The sequence below is a fragment of the Gymnogyps californianus genome, chromosome 13 (genome assembly GCF_018139145.2).
Source record: "Gymnogyps californianus isolate 813 chromosome 13, ASM1813914v2, whole genome shotgun sequence".
Classification (NCBI taxonomy): Eukaryota; Metazoa; Chordata; class Aves; order Accipitriformes; family Cathartidae; genus Gymnogyps; species Gymnogyps californianus.
Genome location: NC_059483.1, coordinates 10727089 through 10744398, shown reverse-complemented (window position 1 = coordinate 10744398; position 17310 = coordinate 10727089). Strand labels below are relative to the sequence as shown.

Sequence of the window (17310 nt, the reverse complement as noted above, 5' to 3'; positions counted from 1 at the left end):
GAGAGAAGCAGCGAAGCCTTTAATTGCTTTAATCCATTTTTACTTGAGGACCGCTGAGCCATCCCAGACCTGGCAGCTGCTGCATTTCCCATGCAGTGATCTTTCTGGTCTCCCCATGAGCGCATCGTGACCCTTCCTTCAGTCTGAGCCCTCTTCCATGGCTCCCTTGCAGCCCTGGATGCTGCAAGCAGCATTGGCCGGTGCCGGCCAGCTTCTGCCCTTCCTCTGGAGGGGCTGGCAGCACGCTCCTCTGCCTCCTGCCCAGCACCTTCAACCATGAATCAAAGCCCTGTATCATACCATCTTATGCACGGACTGGTGAGATGCGCTCGGTCGCCTTACTGGCATGGGGGCTTCATGTCCTGCGCTTGTGTGCACACCCCTATGCTGCTTCAGGGCAAAGTCAGCTGTCTAGAGAGTCGGTATGGATGTCATAGCAGCTGGTTTTGCCCCGTGAGGAAGGGTGCAGCACATGGGCTGCTGATCCAGCGCAGCTGCAGAGGCAGCAGTGCAGGTTGGGGAAGGCAGAGCCTTAAACTGGGGCAGCTGTGTCCAGATTAGTTCCCTGCCTGCACTGGGCCCATATAAGCCCTCTCGGGACCAAAATGTCAGCCTCTCTGGAGGCAGGGAGTGGGTTATATTAGGTGTTGGAGTTGGTTTACCTGTGCTGTCTGGGTACTTGGGATGAAGAGGTAAGAAATAAAGCTGTGATCACTTTCTAGGAGCTAGAGCAAGCCACTGTAATGGGTTTGGCTTCTGAGGGCTGGGATGCTACAGCATTTTATTTTACTTTCTTTGAAAGCTACAAAAGCCTGGAGCTGTGTCTCTGCTTAATCAGAGTCCCCAGATGTTACTACCTGGGGGACTTTAAAGGGTTGAAGAAGAGGAAGGCAAGAAGAGGCAGGATAAAGTCACCTTAGAGGGGTTCTGTGGAGGTTTTGGGACCAGCCCTGGCCCAGCTCTCCCACTCTGGCCTGTGCTGTGTCAGACAGATGAGAGGACTTACAGGTGTTTGCTGTCTCATGAGCCTGAGCTGTTATTTTCTGGGCATGTGTTATTTTTGCCCAGAAAAGGGGTTTTTGTCAATGATCTCCCCACTCCCATGAGGCACTTAGGGACTTTCCTGGTGTGCAAAGTCATCAGCTCTCATTCCTGTCCCTCTGAACCAAGGCTTGTTGCAGGCAGCACACGGCAAACCCTTCTCCCTGAGCAGTGCAGTGCTCCAGGACACTGAAGTGTTGTGGTTCCCAGTTGCCATCTGATTTTTGGATTTGTTCCCAGGGCCAGTGCCACCAAACAACTGGTGGTATTCAGTGACTGTTGGTGGGACTTGTTCTGCTCATGGGCCCTGGCACCCGCAGCCCCTCTTGCTGAAAGCAGAGCAGCAGCCCCGGCTGGCAAGGAGGGATGGCTGCTGTTCTAGCGGCAGAGCAGGCAGGGTCCCTTGGAGGGCTCTTGTGTTGCCTGGGCACAGGGATGCTTTGAAAGAGCTGGCAGGGACACCGGCTACCAGCTTTCTGAAATAGCTGTCGGGGAGAGCCAGGAAAATCCCGCTGTGCCTGCCGGTCTGTGGAGCATGATGGGGCAGCAGCGTCCCAGCCCACTGCCTCAGAGGGCTGCGTTCCTGTAATGTCCTCTCTCATGTGAGAGGGGCTGCTGGACCATGGAGCCTCTCCTGGGTGTCACAAGCTGCTGCATTTCATGCCTTTTTATGGTCAAGCTCTTCCATCCATTCTGGGACCAATTTGGGCCTTATTCCTCATCTTGTTTTTGAAGTGGTTTCAATTCTAGCTGTTGCCCATGCCGGTAGCTGAAGGGAAGATGCTGGTGACGACAGGTCCTGGGGCTGCCTCCTTTGGCCTTGTGTGATCAGTGTCACTGTATCAGGACAGCCACCATGCTGGTCCCTTTGTGGCAGTTTCTTCCCTGTGCTTTGCTGCACCGGCACGAAACAGCCCTTTTCTTCTCATTATAAACATCTCTGCCAGCCACAGACACAGCTCCTCTTGTTTGCCTTACTCACTCCTCTGCTTTCCAAAACAAGCGCCCAGGATTTTTGTAGTTGGGATAAGAGTTTCGAAGCTCTTGAACGGTGAGAACCAGCTTTTTGGTCAATCTGGATCTTTCATTTAATAATACAGACTTTTAAAAATTTCCCTTTAAATGTTGCCTTGGCATTTTGGAGCTCTGCTCCCTGTTGGACCATGGCTTTTGCAGCTGATGCTAGTCGAGAAAAGTGACAGTGCTGAGCACGGTGGATGCTGCTGTAGCTGGAGTTACCCTGCACGCGTGGACCTGGTGCTGGGGTGATGTCAAGCAGGATACATGTGTGCGGAGCTGAACTGTCAGGGTTAGTTCCCATGGGAGGGATGTCTGCTTTTGGGTGTTCACCTGTGTGTGGGAATCTGAGAAGGGGAATCACTTGCTCAGCATTAAGTGATGCTGGGAAAATACAACTGCTGCTTCCCGCCTCCTTCAGGATGGGTGGAAGATCCAGAAAATCACAACTTTTGTGTCTTATTCTCTCCCTGTCCTGTGAGAGCAGCAAACAGATGCCTTTTAAAAATTGAGACCATTCTCCTGACAGCCAAGATAACTGACTTCTACAGAGATGCTTAGTAGCAACATGACCCTGTTATTATGACCCCAGAGCTGCTGGAAGGGCAGTGGCACTTATTTACCTGTTTGAGAGCCTCCTCCTGCTAACGAGAGGCAGAGCAAGAGAATTATTCCCCCTCCTACCCATTTGCAGAGGAATTTTTTTAGGACTTTTTTATTCTGGAGCTGAAGTGTTGATTTTTGTAGCTTTCATCTCCCTTATTGTGTGAATAACGTGTGTGATTGCTGGTGAGAAAACTTCATGAAGTGCAGTTAAGTGTGTTGGTGGAGCAGCTTGGCAGAAGACAAAGCTGATCTGAAATGGGGCTATGCTCTGGGCCAGCTGTGCTGGGGTGGCTGAGGGACATGGTGCATGTCCTGGGCCACCTCCTTTTGTGCCCTGAAGAGAAGGGTGGATGAAAGACCAGAGAGTATGTCCTGTGTGAGCTGGGACACAGGCAGAAGCACTTCTCTGGCCAGGCTGTGGGGATACCCTCACCAGTGGGGTGAGTTGTGTTGGTGGGGAAATCCCACCAGCAGCTCCCAGAGATGCTGGTCCTGTCCTTCTGCAACGCTCCAACAGAGGAGTTTTAAAGGATGCTCTCAAAGCCCCGGTTTTCAGCATGGGCAGCCAGGTACTGCAGTTTGCCTGAACAAGCAGAGCCTCTCTCCCTGGCGCTGGCGTGCTGCCTCTTGTTGTTTTAAACCAGCCGCAGAGCAAAGCTCCCCGCTCAGCGGCAAGGCTAATCTCGGCTCATCTGACATTAGTGTAAACTGACACTCTTGGGAATTTGGGGACAGAAAACTTTCCCTGGGGAAGCGGCCGCTATGCAAACCCTGCCTTGAGAAACCGGGGAGAAAAGCAGGGGAGAGGTGCAGGTGCCTGGAAACAAGCCCCTCTGCTGCCTGGGGGTCTGGGAGCATCTGCCCGGGCACCCTGGGGAGCTGCTGCCGGGGAGGCTGCGCTTGCAGGATTATTTGAAGGTGGTTTGCTGTGGTTAGAGGGATGTTAGCCACATTCCTGTGCCCAGCGGGGCTGGCTGGTGCTCTGCAGAGCAGAGGAATCAGCGGGGAATCAGCACTGGCTCTGCAGCACCCCTGAACCAGCCCCTGTCAAAGTCCTTGCCTTGAAGTGAAGGGTACCCCGGCAGAGGACTGTGTCTTGCTGGAGCCCTGCTGTTGGCTTGGACCCATGGGACAGTGGTGATACCAGAACAGGTTTTTTGGGAGCAGCTGCAGCCTTTGAAAGTAGAAATGTCCTTGGAGCCACGCTGGCAGCCTTTCTGGTCCCTTTTGTAGTGGAGCTAGGGATTGCCTTGCACTCCACAATCCACTACTGTAATCCCCTTGGAGTGCTGCTCTGGTCTAAACTTAAAAGGGGTCAGCTGAGACTGCTAATGCAGGCAGCACTGGCGAGGGGTGCTGAGCCTTCCTCCTGCTCCGTGCTCCCGTGTGGGTCCTCTCTGGGCTGTAGCTGGTGGATGGGGTCGTGCCTGGCAGATCCCCATGCCCTGAGCTGTGCCGGTTCTGCAAGGGCTGGGGGAAGGAGAGCTTTCCTGCCTGTCACCTGAACCCAGCCTGGTCCTCAGAGATGGCTGGAGCCTGCTGTTCATGCCTACCCTGGAAATGCAGCAGAAGGAGTTTTCTTGTTTCCATTCCCCATCAGCCTAAGGGTAAAGCACTGACCCAGGAGCTGCCAGTCAGACATCCTCGCTTGGTGCCAGCTGAGTGGTGGCACAGGCTTTTGTCAACCTGGGCAACGTTTGGGAGGCTGAAACGGGAGTGAAATCTCTGACCTTTTGGTGCCCATGAAAGTAAAACTGTCTCAGAGCTTTTTGGGGCTGCCAGCAAGCTGGTACGACGGGAGAGCCCCAGCTCCTGGGAGTGTTTCAGAGCCAGGCCATTCAGTGCCGGGCTGCGGTGGGATCATGGTGTTTCGGAAAGAGGGATCAATGGGGAAAGCTGTCCAAAAGCCATCCGGTCTGGTGGTCGGGAGGCGGCATAGATCGCTTTGTATGCAGCAGGGCTGAACTGGGTGGCGCTGAGCCAAGCCTGACCTAACCAGCTTATTTCTCTGCTTTCAGTAATGCCCATACAAATGTGCCGAGGCCTGAAGGTCACGGCCACGTGAGCAAAGGTCTGGGGATTAGCTGTGGGCGGAGTGTGGCTCCTCCCGGGTGTGCCGTTGTAGCCCTGAGCTCCGGGAACGACCATGGCTCCCCTGTGTGCTGAAGCCAGCGTGGCATCAGCATCTCGGATGGGTGTTGGAGAAGCAGGGGGTTGGCTACGAGCAGCACCTCCTGTACCTGGCACTTCTTTGAGGTCCAGGAAAACAGATAAATGTTTACTAGTCCCACATCAGCCCCAATTTTCCTTCTGGGTGTTGGTAACACTGGCCAGGGTGTTGCTTCTATGCATGTTTCCCCTGCAATGGTGTCTAGCTCTGGTTTTGGAAGAGAGCCCAGCAGGTTTGCAAACTTCTGAAAGGCACCTGGTTTGGATGTGCCCACACCTCTGAAGGCCACAGACCGTGCTCAGGTGAGGATGCAGGGTCCCTCCTGGGCAAAGGGTCACTGCTGTCCCCATTGCAATAGAAGTTACTGACTTAGTGTGGTGTACGAGTGCATTTCTCTTAGAGCTGGGAGAGAAGCTACAGAAGTCTAATACCGGATCAGGGCATCGCAACTGAGTAGTGATGATGTGTCTCTAGGCACTGATGCCGTCAGACGTGGAAGCAAAATGACATCTAACAGCATCCTCAGCAGAACCATCTCTAGCTGCCTCCATATGGCTCTGACTCTATAAAGCCCTGTTTCCTTTCGGAGCTGTTTGACCGCCCTCCCCAGGGGATTTGGAGGAGAGGGAGATGCGTGTGGGTGCCGTGGGACCTGGCCCAGCTCCTCCCCATGCCGGGAGGGAGCTGGCGGCAATTCACAGGCCAAGAAATACTTGAGTCTCACTTTGCACCGTGTCTATGGGAGACAGCCTGCAGGCTGCCGGACGCACTCGGAGCAAGCCTGATGTTTCTCCCCAGAAAGCCAAACTTTGCCTGTCCTAATGCAATGCTCTGATCCCCTCCTTGCTGTCCTGAAAGCCCTGGCAGGGCCCAATGCTGAGCCCATCAGGTGGAATTACTTAATCCGGCCCTGATGAGTGACACCCACACCCAGGAGCGGGCCCCTTCCCTCTAATCCCTTGCTGCCATCAGCCGCCTTAGCACGCGCGGGGCAAAACAAGCACCACGTAAGCAGATGGTGCCTTCTCCATCATCCCGCCACTGCTTCAGCAGCCCTGAATAAAACTGCCCCGTTACCTTTTTCCCGTGAGCCGCCCCCATGGTCCGACGTGTTGGCTGTGCTCTGCTCACCCGGGGTGCAGGACCGGCCAGCTCTCCGTGATCACCGGCCCCGTTACTCCCGTGGGGAAGCGCGGCTGTGCAGCTCCTGGCCCCTCGGCAGCTGCTGCGGGGAGACGTGGGTGAAATCCAGCCCGTCTGCAGCAGGGTCGGGCGGGAAAGCTTGCTTTTCCTCCCTTCTCCCAGCACGTGGAGAACTCATTTTCTTCATGCACCTAACGGCTGGCTCGCGCCCAGGCTCTGCCCGGGCACAAAGGCAGCTTTCATGCTGCGGATGCCCGGTTTCTAAGCCGGGATCCGTATTTTGAGAGGCTGTGGAAGATTACAGTAATTGCACTTGACAGGGCAAGATGTCACAGGATGCGGATTCGCCCAGCTGCGGGGCCCCAGCACCCGCTGGTCCTCGCCCGTGGCATCCTTCCTAGCTGCTCCTTTGGTACTTTGCTGAAATAAATCCGTACCCCCAAAATAAAGGAGGATTATCCCTCTGCTACCCGTCTGCATCCTGGCTCTTGGCTCCTGTTGCAGCACTGGATTTTGCAAACTTTGCTCCTGCAAATGCCCCAGGCTGCCTGTTTGCTGCTGCAGTGCTGGAGCCCACCGTGGCCCCCAGGTGAGCCCAGGGAGCTGCGTCCTGGGAGGCCGGGCAGGTCAGAGCTTGTGTTTGCTGAAGTCTCTGGGGGATGCGGCGTGGTGAAAACCAGCCAGGTAGGTGCCTGTCTCTGCAATAATACAGCTTTCAAAATGCCAAGGCACTAAAAAACCTCATTTGGGGATTGCTGTCCCTGCACCCACCACCCTTTTCAGATCTTTTTAAAAAATGAGCACGTTAAACTTGACTCCTGAAGCCATGTTTATACCCCTGCCTCCCGGATTCTGGACTTTCGAAAAGCTCCTATTTATTTATCAGGACACGGTGACTTTGGCAGGAATGGCTCTTCAGAACACTGGCTGCTGATTAAGGAGTGCACAGGAGTTGCACTTTTAGCTCTCCCTATTTATTGAAAATAGTGATGTACCTTAGTAACTGCTCCGTGATGGATTCAGAGCTAGTTTTAACAATCTGTAGCATGCTGAAACATAAATTTTCTTTATTTTGGCTTTAAACCAGATTTCTAATGTGCATTGCAAAGGGCTAGGAAGAGTTTCCTGTGGCTGAAAGGGGCTGGTTGTTTTCTGGGCTGTAGCTGATGCTGTGCGCTGGTTTACCCCATGCAGCCGGCTGCCTTTGCAGCTCTTAGGCTGTTTTCAGTTTGGCTTATGAGTGAATCTAGATCCTTTGAGGGGGCTTAAAATAGTTGGCATATTTATGCTGGCAGTGCGGCAGGGCTGTGTGATGTGAGGGCTGTTGTGTCTGTTGCGTTATGTTATTTCTTGCTGCTACCACGGGTAGGGATGATTCAGCGCTTGGGATTAACCACTGCCGTTGCAGCAGATTTAGGGATCGATTTATGGTGGAGGCTTCCCTCGGTGCAATCAGGTGCACGTTAAGAGCGCAGGAGGATAAGCTGGGATAAAATACTACAGCTATTGGGGGATTCCTCTGTGATGGCTGTTCTGGGGTTCTATTTCAGTTTTGCCTTCGGAAGTTCTTATAGGTGTTACACAATTTATTTCGGGACTTTTCCTTGTTTAGGGAAAACCAGTTGCCTCGCTGGTTTTGAATGGTGGTGCTGGGTTTTGGATCCAGGGTTTCATCCCTAAGGTGGCGGCGCAGGACAGGCTGTGTCTCTTCCTGGCTTTATCCTGCCAATGCTCCTCACTTCTGCTCCCCTGGGGTGACCTGAGGGCTCAGATAACCGATGTGAGCTGCCTGTTAGAAGCTGTGCTGGGGCAAACCCTGCTGTTAGAGGCAGAAAAGGCTGTGCAGGGTAGCCTGTTACCCTGCACAGCTCCAAGCGCTCCAGCAGAAATGCTCCACCCTCACGTTCTGCAAAACTGCCGGTCTGCTTTAAAGAATGGGGAAAAACCAGATACAATCATAGGAAATTAAAGTCTGTATATGATGCAAATTTGTCCCTGTCCGTGATGACAGATAAGCCCAGGCCATCACCCACGCAGCTTATCTGATCTCAGCAGTGCTCATGCTCAGAGATGTTTTGGCTACAGATGGTGCTTGGGTGAATGCATCTGGACACGAGCGAGGGGCAGATGCTCCCCCAGGACCTTCTCGGCGTTGGGCAGCAGCATGGGAACCACCCTGGAAGGAAGTCTGCGGCGCTTTGCATGCCTGTGTTTGGGCAGGGATCTCTCCTCTGCTGGCGGTGTCAGCCAGCCCCGGGTTGGCGTGCAGCTCCAGGAGCAAAGCGGGTGTGCAGGTGCCCGCAGCAGGGTGCCAGCCCGGGTGTGTTTGTGTCGCTCCAGACTGATACTGGCACCGTCTCTCCTGGTAAAAGGCTCCCACCTATTGGTTATGCTGCACAACTTCAGCTGCCTGAGAAACTTGCACATCCCTCCCTCCCTCTGAAGGCAAAGTCAGGTTGGCACATCCCTGGCATTAGCCTGACCTTTGATGGGGACGTGCCATGGAGGATTTAGCTTGGACTTAACCCAGGAAAGATGCAACCGGGTGGGGGAAATGCTTTGGTCTGCAAGTATTAACCTACATTGCTGCAACCATCCCTGTGGCCTTCTGGCCTTATTGTGGCTGTAGCAGACAGCGGGGGGGTTGGCAGGAGTTCCAGGGGGAAACCAGTGAGGTCAGAGCATCCCCAGGGATGACTTGGCCCTGTGCCATGTGGGGAGGGGGAGCACCCGTGTACAGTGCTGCGGGGTGGGTAACGGTGATGCCTGGCTGGTGGCAGAGGACACGGCATGCTGTGCCTGCAGGAAAAAGCACGGATTATGCTTGAAAATGGCAGTGAGAAGGTAGTGTTTTATAATTTGATATCTTAAGAAATCTGAAAAACCTTCTACAAAGTTTTTGGTATAAAGACAGAAGAACAAAATACCCCAAATTGACCCATACATGAGGACAGCTTGGCTGAAACCTGGCCGGGTGTTTGCTCAGGCTCTGCAGGCACTTGTACAGCTCTTCTCCAAGCCCTGCGCAGCCCCTGCTGTGAAACGGCCAGTCCCTGAGACTGTGTGACCGGGCAGTGGGGGGGCTGGGGTCAGTGTGATGGGGCTGGTGTCCCTGCGAGACTGGTCTCGCCTCTGTGGCAGGCTGGGGCTTGATGCTAATCCATCTTCCTTGGGGCACAGCCCTCCATCTCCAGCAGCTCAGGCCAACCATCGTATTTATTTGTCATCTCATCATTTTTTATGTGCTGCAGGGAAAAAAAAGAGGGAGAGAAAATGAATGAGGAGGTTGGTGGCACAGTGCAAGTTTGCAACGTGGCAAAACTTGCAGCTTGGCTCGACATGGGGATAACACCACTGGCCCACGTCTTCTGCGGACAGGTAGGTGAGATGTAGCTTGGGAGGTGCTACAAAGAGGATGAGAGCCTCCAGAGCTGGTGGCAGGGGAGGGCCACGTACCTTTTCAAAGGGGCTCTTGTTTTTCAGCCCTTTTGCTCCCAAGAAGACCCAGTTGTCCCGGAAGCCCAGCTTGCTCACGTGGCTGCTGCCCAGCTCCACAAAATGTGCCCATACTTTGTCATTCATCCTGAAAGAGGGTAAGAAGGTGTTAGTGTGGTGCCAGGTGAGTGTTCCCTCCTATCCCCTCTCTGCTGCTGGCAGCAGCACCTCCAGCTCCCCCCAGCTGCGGGTTTTTGGGGAGCCAGGTGTTGCTCCTGGGGCCAAACTCACTTTGTGGCAGCGTCATCGTAGCTGGCTGTCAGCACAATGGTGCCACGCTTGATCTCTCTGAGGAAGGTATCCAGTTTGTTAATGTCTGGGAGAGAAGAGCATTAGGGAAAGAAAAAGGGATTTAGCAGGGACTGCTGCGTGGCAGCTGGGGGAACCTCCTCTGGGTCAGTGGGAAATACCCTGACTGTGCTGGTGCTAGCCAGGATTTGGGGTCACGGGCTTGGGGAGGGACGGGCTCCCAGATGCTGCATTCCCCATCTTGTGTTCGTTCCCACCTGGGCTCTCCTGCAGCGCCCAGGGCTGGCACTTTCCTCCTGCCAGTGCAACTGCAGGGGGGAATTTGCTCCTAAACTTTGCCCGCTAACTGTGAAATCTAGTTACATGAATTTACTTCCCAACACAAGAAATGAACCCGCTCGGCTGCAGAGCTGCCTGCCCTGCCATCATGCCCTCAGCTGTGTTGCGGGAATTATTCCTCATCCCGCATCCGTGGGATGCTCGAGTCCAACACCCCATCTAGTGGCACAGGAGCCGACTGCCTTCTCCTTCCCGGTGCCTCTCCCACTGCACGTCTCGCTCGCAAACTCAGCCAGAAATCTCATGATACTGGTGTTTCTCCTTAAAACTCCAGAGTTACCAAGAATAGGTTGCAAAAGCAGAAAGGGTGCTTAATCCCTGGGGAAGGCTCAAACAGCAAAGGGTAAATCAAAAACACTATAAGGGGTGGTTTTAGCATGTGATTTTGAGGAGTCCTGCCAAAACTCTGGAGAGGTTTGGTAACAGCTTTGCAACAATGGTGGGATTTACAGCATCCTGCAAGTCAGTTCCAGCCAGGCTGTGAGTGGGTGCTGCCCTGGCTCAGGACATCGTCTTGCTGTTAGGAAGATTGTTTGAAGCTGGCAGGCACAGGGACGCGGTCTTTGCTGCCACCAGGCTCTGCTCCATGTGCCCAGCCTCGCTGGGGCTGGGGGCCGCATCTCGCCTGCCATAGCCTGAGCTCCTCATTTATCCTCCTGCGAAAGGCAGGGAAACAAGCTGCTGCTCAGCCACCACCACCATGCAAAAACTGAGTTGAAAGTTGCAAAATCTCAGGATTAGTGTAACTGCCTGATCTCATAAAGTAGCCTCTCTCAGGTCTCAAGTGCCCTGGTTCATTCAGTTTAGTGGAATATGTTTTTCAGGCTATTACATGCATGTAAAAGGAGTGAGAAGCCAATCTCAGATGCGGGTGCATTACAAGGACTCCAGGCTTGATGGCCTCAGGGAAAGCTGAGCTTTTACCACCCGAGCTGGCAATCCTGGTCAAAGTCCACTAGACTTTATCATTAAATACACAACAGAGGAGCAGCCTAAATAGCCAGCAGCGAGCGGTACCGGTGTGAGCCCTGGCTGGGAACCGCCAAGCAGCAAAGCGACTGTGCTTACCTCCAGAGTACATGTCAAATATGTCAGTTTTCAGGAGCTGCCCGCTTGTTCCTGAAAGGTTAAAATTCAAAACAGAGCACACTGAGTTTGCACTGGAGTGGCTCTAGGCTTTGCCTGGCCACCAGCTTGGAGTTCCTGCTGTAAAATGCTTTGCTCTTCCCTCAGTGCGTTGTATTTGCTCCGATGGCGAATGTGTGGCTTGGTGGAGTTCATGGAGCCGCCGTGCATGACTCAGGTGGGTTTGTTCCCATCTCCCTGGCAGTGCTTGCAACCATAATTGTGGCTGTGCGCCCCATGCAACACCAGGCTGATGTGCTTTTGGCTCAGCCATGGTGCCTGGGATGGGGTCCCCGGTGGCCTGTTCCCTCCCAGGGGAGGAAGGGACCCTGGCCATGGGGAGAGGGGGGGTTAGTGCCCACCCGACTCACCATTCACCAGTGCGATGTTCAGGCCTCTGCCGATGTTGTTTTTCACGCTGCTCATGAGGCTGGAAAGAAAAGCAGAGAGCACCAGTAAGTGCAGGGATGCCCTGGAGATGCTGGTGCCAGTGAAACTGTGATGGGGCAAAGTGGCTGCAGACAGCAAAATATCCCCAGAAGTGGTAGCAAAAAAACTATTTCCAAATTTTTTTAACCACAAATGCACTGTGATGGCCATCGATGTGCTTGGCAGAGGCCAAACTTGCCCTATTCAAGCCCAGGCCAGCCACGGCTGCCCCGTCCCTGCCGTGTGCTGCTTACACCACGTCGTCGAAGCAGATGGAGGGTCCCACCACGTTTGCGGCGCCACTGATGATCTTGAAGGCAAAATGGTTCTGGGGGCAGCTCTTCTGGTTCCCGCACTTGTGCCGGGGCAGCTGCTTGCCTGTGAGGGAGGAGCAGAGCTGCAAGCCATGGTGTTGGCCCCGCGGGGAGACACCGGCCATGTCCCCAAAGGGCTGAGCAGGGCTGGCAGTGGGGCACAGTGGCCCACTAAGGGGGCAACACCTGGACCAGCTTCTTGCACGAAGGAGGCTTGTCCTGGGGCTGGAACCAGCTTCTTGTTTGAGGTTTATGGTGCTGAGGCTTGGGGTGGGGTGGGACGAGCTGGCTGGGTGCCGGGTGCCATGCTGGGTGTGAGCAGCAGGATGGCACGGCTGATGCCATGGGGATTGCAGAGGGATGTATGCCATGGGGATTGCAGAGGGATGTATGCCATGGGGAGCATGTGGAGCTGGCACTCATTCAAGGCCAGTCCCTTGTGGGTTTTCTGCCTGGAGGTTCCCCATTCTTGGCCAGGGTAGGGACCTGTGCCATGCTGCCTGGACGGGGCCCGTGACCTGCTTCCTGCTGTAGCCTGTGGCCTGGGGGTGTTTCTGCTGGGGCAGGGGGATCACGTGAAGGTTCGTGTGCTTGCATAGCCCGCCAAAGTCACTGTTGCTGTGTGCAATAATGAAATTCCCCTGTGTTTGGGAGGGTGGGATTTTTGCCTCGGGAATGGGGCTTTTGAGGGCAGCTATCGTGCTTCCATCATCACCCTCAGCCCTGGAGCGGTGTTGTGTGACGGAGATGAAGTCAAGGGCGGTACTCACTGCTGGGCTTGTCGGTGGCACCTGTGGGTACCAAGCAGGAGGGTTAGACAGCCTGGAGAGCTGCTGGCTCTTCTCCAAGCCAGGAGCAGCCAGTCAGGCACCGGCTCTCCAAAACTGCTCCCCGTGGCTGCAAGCACTCCCGGAGCCACCCACCCCAGTGCAGCTTCCCACCGCGCTGTCCCCTCCCTGCCCTGATGGTCAGAGCTGGTGGCTATAGCCTTGGCCAGGGACTGCGAGTGCAAATGTTCGTGGCAACTATATGCAGCTCTGGGGTCTGGCTCACAATGGGGCCGCCTGCACCTTCCCCCTGGACCCGGCTGGAGCCCTGCCGGTGCCTCACCGAGCCAGCTCCGCAGGCTGATGGCTTTCCAGCTCCGATCGAAGTACGTCTGCACGATGAACCATGTGCCCAGCAGTGTGGTGAGCAGTGCCATGTACCGGATCATGCCTGCGAGGGGTGGGAGAGGAGCCAGGTGAGAGCAGCAGCAGCGTGGGTTGGGGACTGGAGCGTCCCTCTGGCTTCTTGGGGACTTGGTCTGTGTGTCCCCAGGTTACCAGGCACAGAGTGACAGCCAGTGCTTGTGTGGTGTGGGAAGGCAGCTAATGCTCCTTTCTTCATTCTCTAAAAGGACTCTGATCTCTTAATTAATATCTCTAGAGCGTGTGGCAATGCTCAGATAGGCATTACCCTTCTACTGGGAGGCACTATTCATATTTCTCTCTGCATTAAAGTAAATCTGATAATTAGTCAGAAAGCTATGTAAATCCAAATATTTCTTACGTTCCCAGCGCTGGGAAGGCTGCTATCCCCCAATTAGTCACTAGCTACAGCCGAGCAGCTGCTAATACAAATGTGATTGGCATTTGGCTTTAAAGCAGTGCTCATCGGAGCAAAACGTTCCAGTCCTGCGTGGAAAAAGAGTAGAGAAATATACTTGTATTGCAGCTGAATGGCTCTTATGGAACCAGGAACATCTCAATAGCCATCTCTTCCCAGCCGCAGAGGGTTTCACTGGGAAAAATACAACAGGCTGAAATCTACACAAATCTTGTAAAAACCTGATGCTCATACAAAGGCCCTTTCCAATGCCCCTGGCAGGGGAAGGTCAGGGTAGCTGGGCTTGGAAGGGGTCATGTAAATGAGAAGGAGACATAAAGAACTATAGAAAAATGGACAGAGAAAACTAAAAGCCTCTCTCCCTCCTTACCTGTCACCCGCATGGTGGTGGTGAGAGAGAGCACAACCGAGGGGGTAGCCAATGGTCACAGGTCACCCTGAGGAAAAAGAAGGAAATACTGTAAAGCATACCTGTAACCCACCTAAGCCAGGCAGATATTAGATGAAAAAAATAATTGCTATGTTTAGGCATATTTGCAATAACTAAAAGGTCACCAAAGATGTATAAATTCCTATCAATCAGGTGCATGTGCTCGGTCCCACCCTGATGTTGAAGTCCTGGCTTCCATGGAGCAGGCTGCACTGATTGAGCTTGCTTCATTTTTAAGTCTCTGAACTCTTCACTGTGACTGTCTGCTGCTCTGTGCGCTCCTGTTTCATGTCCTTTTCTCAGTAATGGATCACACTTTTCTATTCTGCTGATAGTGATGAGCTCAAGGAGCGTGTTTGCGATCACGGCTTTGCTGCATTTCCTTCTGGGATGATGCAAAGTAGGCTTCAAATATTAGGAGCTGCAAAATACCATCTGAGGACAAGCTGCGATTTGGCCTTACCCAGTCAGGGAATCTGTGGGAACAAGCTCGTCCTCCTTAAAAGCAGAAAGGGAAGGGAATAAGGGCAGCGCCGCTGAGCTGGGCAGAGCAGCCAGGTTTGGGGACACCTGACTTAAGAACAGAAATATTTCCACTTGTCCAAATCCTGCAGCATCTTCACCCATGCAAATGGGGAGTGGTTGTAATTCGGAGTGTGAACTATTTCCTACCCAAGCGAGTCCGTCTGCCCACCTCTCTCCCGCTGCCACCCTGACAGATGGGACAGGCACCTGCCACCCCACACACCAGGCTCCCAGGGGCTGGGGACCCATTCCTACCTTCGAAATTCAGGGCTGCAGCCTGGTGAACGTCCGTCCTGGAAACCACCCCAGAGTCCTAAGGCAAATTGTCACCTGTGAGATGTGTGCTCAGAGTTAAAGAGCCTAATGTTAACTAAAGCAGCACTTTAGTGAGCCTTGGCATAGAAAATTTGTAAAAAGGCTATGCTGTGAGTTGCTTTTCCTGTTGAAGGGTAAATAAGGAGCAAAGGGTTGTAGCAGGGCTGGGCTGAAAGTTGATTTCAGGCTGCTGCGTCACGAGGAAGGAGAGAAGAGTTTTTCCTCCTGCCCAGCCCTGCTCCGGGTCCCCTCCCAGGGCTTGAATTGAGGAAAATTGCCCGTGGCCACGTGATTGACTGAGGCTGTGGTGCAGTGTCCTTCCTTGGCTCCCGGGGCGGGATGCACCCAGTGTCCCCCCCTGGACAGGATGGACCCAGCATCACCCCTCAGCACCCTGGTGAGATGCTTCCCCTGCACCCTGGAGTAGGTTGCAGCATCACCGTATGGGGCTTTTAGGCAGCCTTAAAAACAAGGAGGAAAACGATCTGCGTTGCAGGAGGAAAGCTGTTGCTTTTCTGCTTGGCCTGAGACCCCGGAGGGAGTTCGCAGTGGGCCAGGGTGGCCGGTGCCTGGCCAGAGTGGCAGCCGTGCAGGGATGTTTCAGCTGTCCGGAGCCCGGCACCGCTCCCCGCGAGCCCCCTCCGCTGTGCCCACGTCTGCTGTGAGGCTGCGGGAAGGAGGAGCTGCCAAAGTGCCAAAGCCGCTCTAGCAGGGAGCTAGCGGCTTCCCACAGGAGAGTAGCATCATGGCTTATCTGCATTTTAAAGGAAGCCTTGGAAGGCATTTGTGTACCCTCACATATCATGGCAGTGTGTTTTTGATAGAGTAAGCACAGTTGCTTCCAAGCAGCATCTCACTTCTCCCTGCAGCTATTCCTCCCAGAGGCAGGTAGCTGTGAGCAAGAATCTGTTTCTGCAGGAGGTGGCACGGGGGTCCGCGACACCCGCAGCCCTTCCCCGCACCTCCTTGTCCTGCCCATCCCAGCACTGTATCCCTGAAATGGATTTTAAACTCGTGTCGGATCTGGCATGAACAAGCCCATTTCACTGAGCTGGTGGAAGAGCCACAGACCTGAAAATGGACAGTTTAAAGGTTTTGGAGGACAAATGCTGCCTGTGGCTGGATCTGGAGGGACAGCACCGGGCTTTTGCCTTTTGCTCCTTTCAGCATGAAGTTTTTCTTTTTAAAGGCAGGGAGCCTCTCCCATGCCTGGCTCCCCAGCCCAGTGCCTGATCTGGTAATGGGTGTGATGGGGGCAGAAGAGCAGTCCTTAAAATCCCCCTTGGCAAAGTCGCAAAGTCTTCAAAATTGGTATCGGTTTGCTTTTGGAGCTTGTTGAGTTCCCCCCAAAATGCCATGAGGAGAGCCTGGAGCTGGTGAGGCCCCTGGACCTGGGCTGTGATTTGGACACAGCGAGCGGAGCAAAACTCCACTGGATTTGCAAAACCGTCCCCGTTTGGTCCCTGCCGCTGTGGGGGACACTGGGCTCACCGGGGCCCGTTGCACAGTGCTCTCCTTTGCCAAAGTTGTGTATTTTCTATGCACATATTGATTTCATTGCAGAGGAAGAGAAATTGAAAAATAAACCGATAAACACTACCGCTTTAGGGAAGTTGTATTTATCTGGGCTATTTATCTTCACCTTAATCCCAGGTAAAATTTATTGGGTGAAGTCCCTGGGTGGTGAAATTCCTGGGACCTGATTGCATTACAAGAGGGTAGCCCTCTCCTGGGATTTCTATTATATTCTCTTTTAATTGTTCAGATTAATCTTTTTTTCTTCCCCCCCCCCCCCCCCCCCCCCCGGCTGTGCTGGGAAAAAAGACGACTGGCATCTGCCAGAGAGTGACTTGCAGGAGAGGGAGAAAGGGAGTAACTGTGGTGAGTGATAAACAGAGCTATTTGTCTAATAAACCTGAAACTTATTTGATTAAAAACCATTCCAGGAACAAAAATGTTCTCGGACAAATATTGCTAAAGGGCTCCGTGGCACTGTAAGGCAAATGTTCCACCCCAAGCCTGCTCAGGGCTGAAGTGCTGCTTGGCAGCCCTGAGTTAATTGCTGCCAAGAAGAAACCCAGGCAGATCCCTGCCCTCGCAGGGAGGTTTTCCAGGATGCTGCAGGTGAATGTTCCTGTTTCTTCCCAGCGCTGCAGGAAAACTTCACTTCTCTTCCCCAGAAACTTCTGCCTTTGATGGGCTTGGGGTTTTTTTTTTTTTTTGCTGCTTTTGAGCCCCCATGTCCCTCTCTCTCCCAGCAGGTCCCTGACCATGAATGAGACATCATTTTGGTGTGGGCTGGGGATGTGGCTCTAAAGAAGGTGGCTGCCAGATGTCACCCATGCCCACACCCAGTGAGTCACCCCTCCAAAAGTCAGGGGTTTCCCGCAAAACTGAGCGCACGGGTACAGAAGAGGGGCCGGTGTGGGGTGGGTGCACATTCGCTGTGTGTCCAGGGCTGGTCCCACCACAGGAGAATGGAGGATGCTACCATGCCATTTTTA

General features: G+C 53.8%; 2 protein-coding genes and 1 long non-coding RNA gene across 3 annotated transcripts in view; 1 reads left to right on the top strand and 2 right to left on the bottom strand.

The window, feature by feature from the left end:
- Nucleotides 1-5935, bottom strand: part of FAM107A (family with sequence similarity 107 member A) — a 28462-nt gene extending 22527 nt beyond the window's left edge. The window contains exon 1 of the mRNA XM_050904866.1: nucleotides 5912-5935. Within this exon, the coding sequence (XP_050760823.1) occupies nucleotides 5912-5935 (24 nt within the window). The remainder of the gene's footprint in view (nucleotides 1-5911) is intronic.
- Nucleotides 5936-9132: 3197 nt separating this feature from the next.
- On the bottom strand, nucleotides 9133-14784 carry FAM3D (FAM3 metabolism regulating signaling molecule D). Its single transcript, XM_050904762.1, has 10 exons — nucleotides 14747-14784; nucleotides 13907-13973; nucleotides 13039-13146; nucleotides 12699-12719; nucleotides 11869-11992; nucleotides 11557-11615; nucleotides 11129-11179; nucleotides 9704-9788; nucleotides 9434-9560; nucleotides 9133-9222 (listed from the first exon to the last, which is right to left on the bottom strand). The coding sequence occupies exons 2-10, from the start codon at nucleotides 13917-13919 to the stop codon at nucleotides 9133-9135; spliced, it is 678 nt and encodes a 225-aa protein (XP_050760719.1). The 5' UTR covers nucleotides 13920-13973; nucleotides 14747-14784.
- Nucleotides 9252-11258, top strand: LOC127021607 (uncharacterized). The gene is made up of 3 exons (XR_007767242.1): nucleotides 9252-9355; nucleotides 9461-9596; nucleotides 10885-11258. It is a non-coding gene; the product is annotated as an uncharacterized LOC127021607 (long non-coding RNA).
- Nucleotides 14785-17310: the final 2526 nt, after the last annotated feature.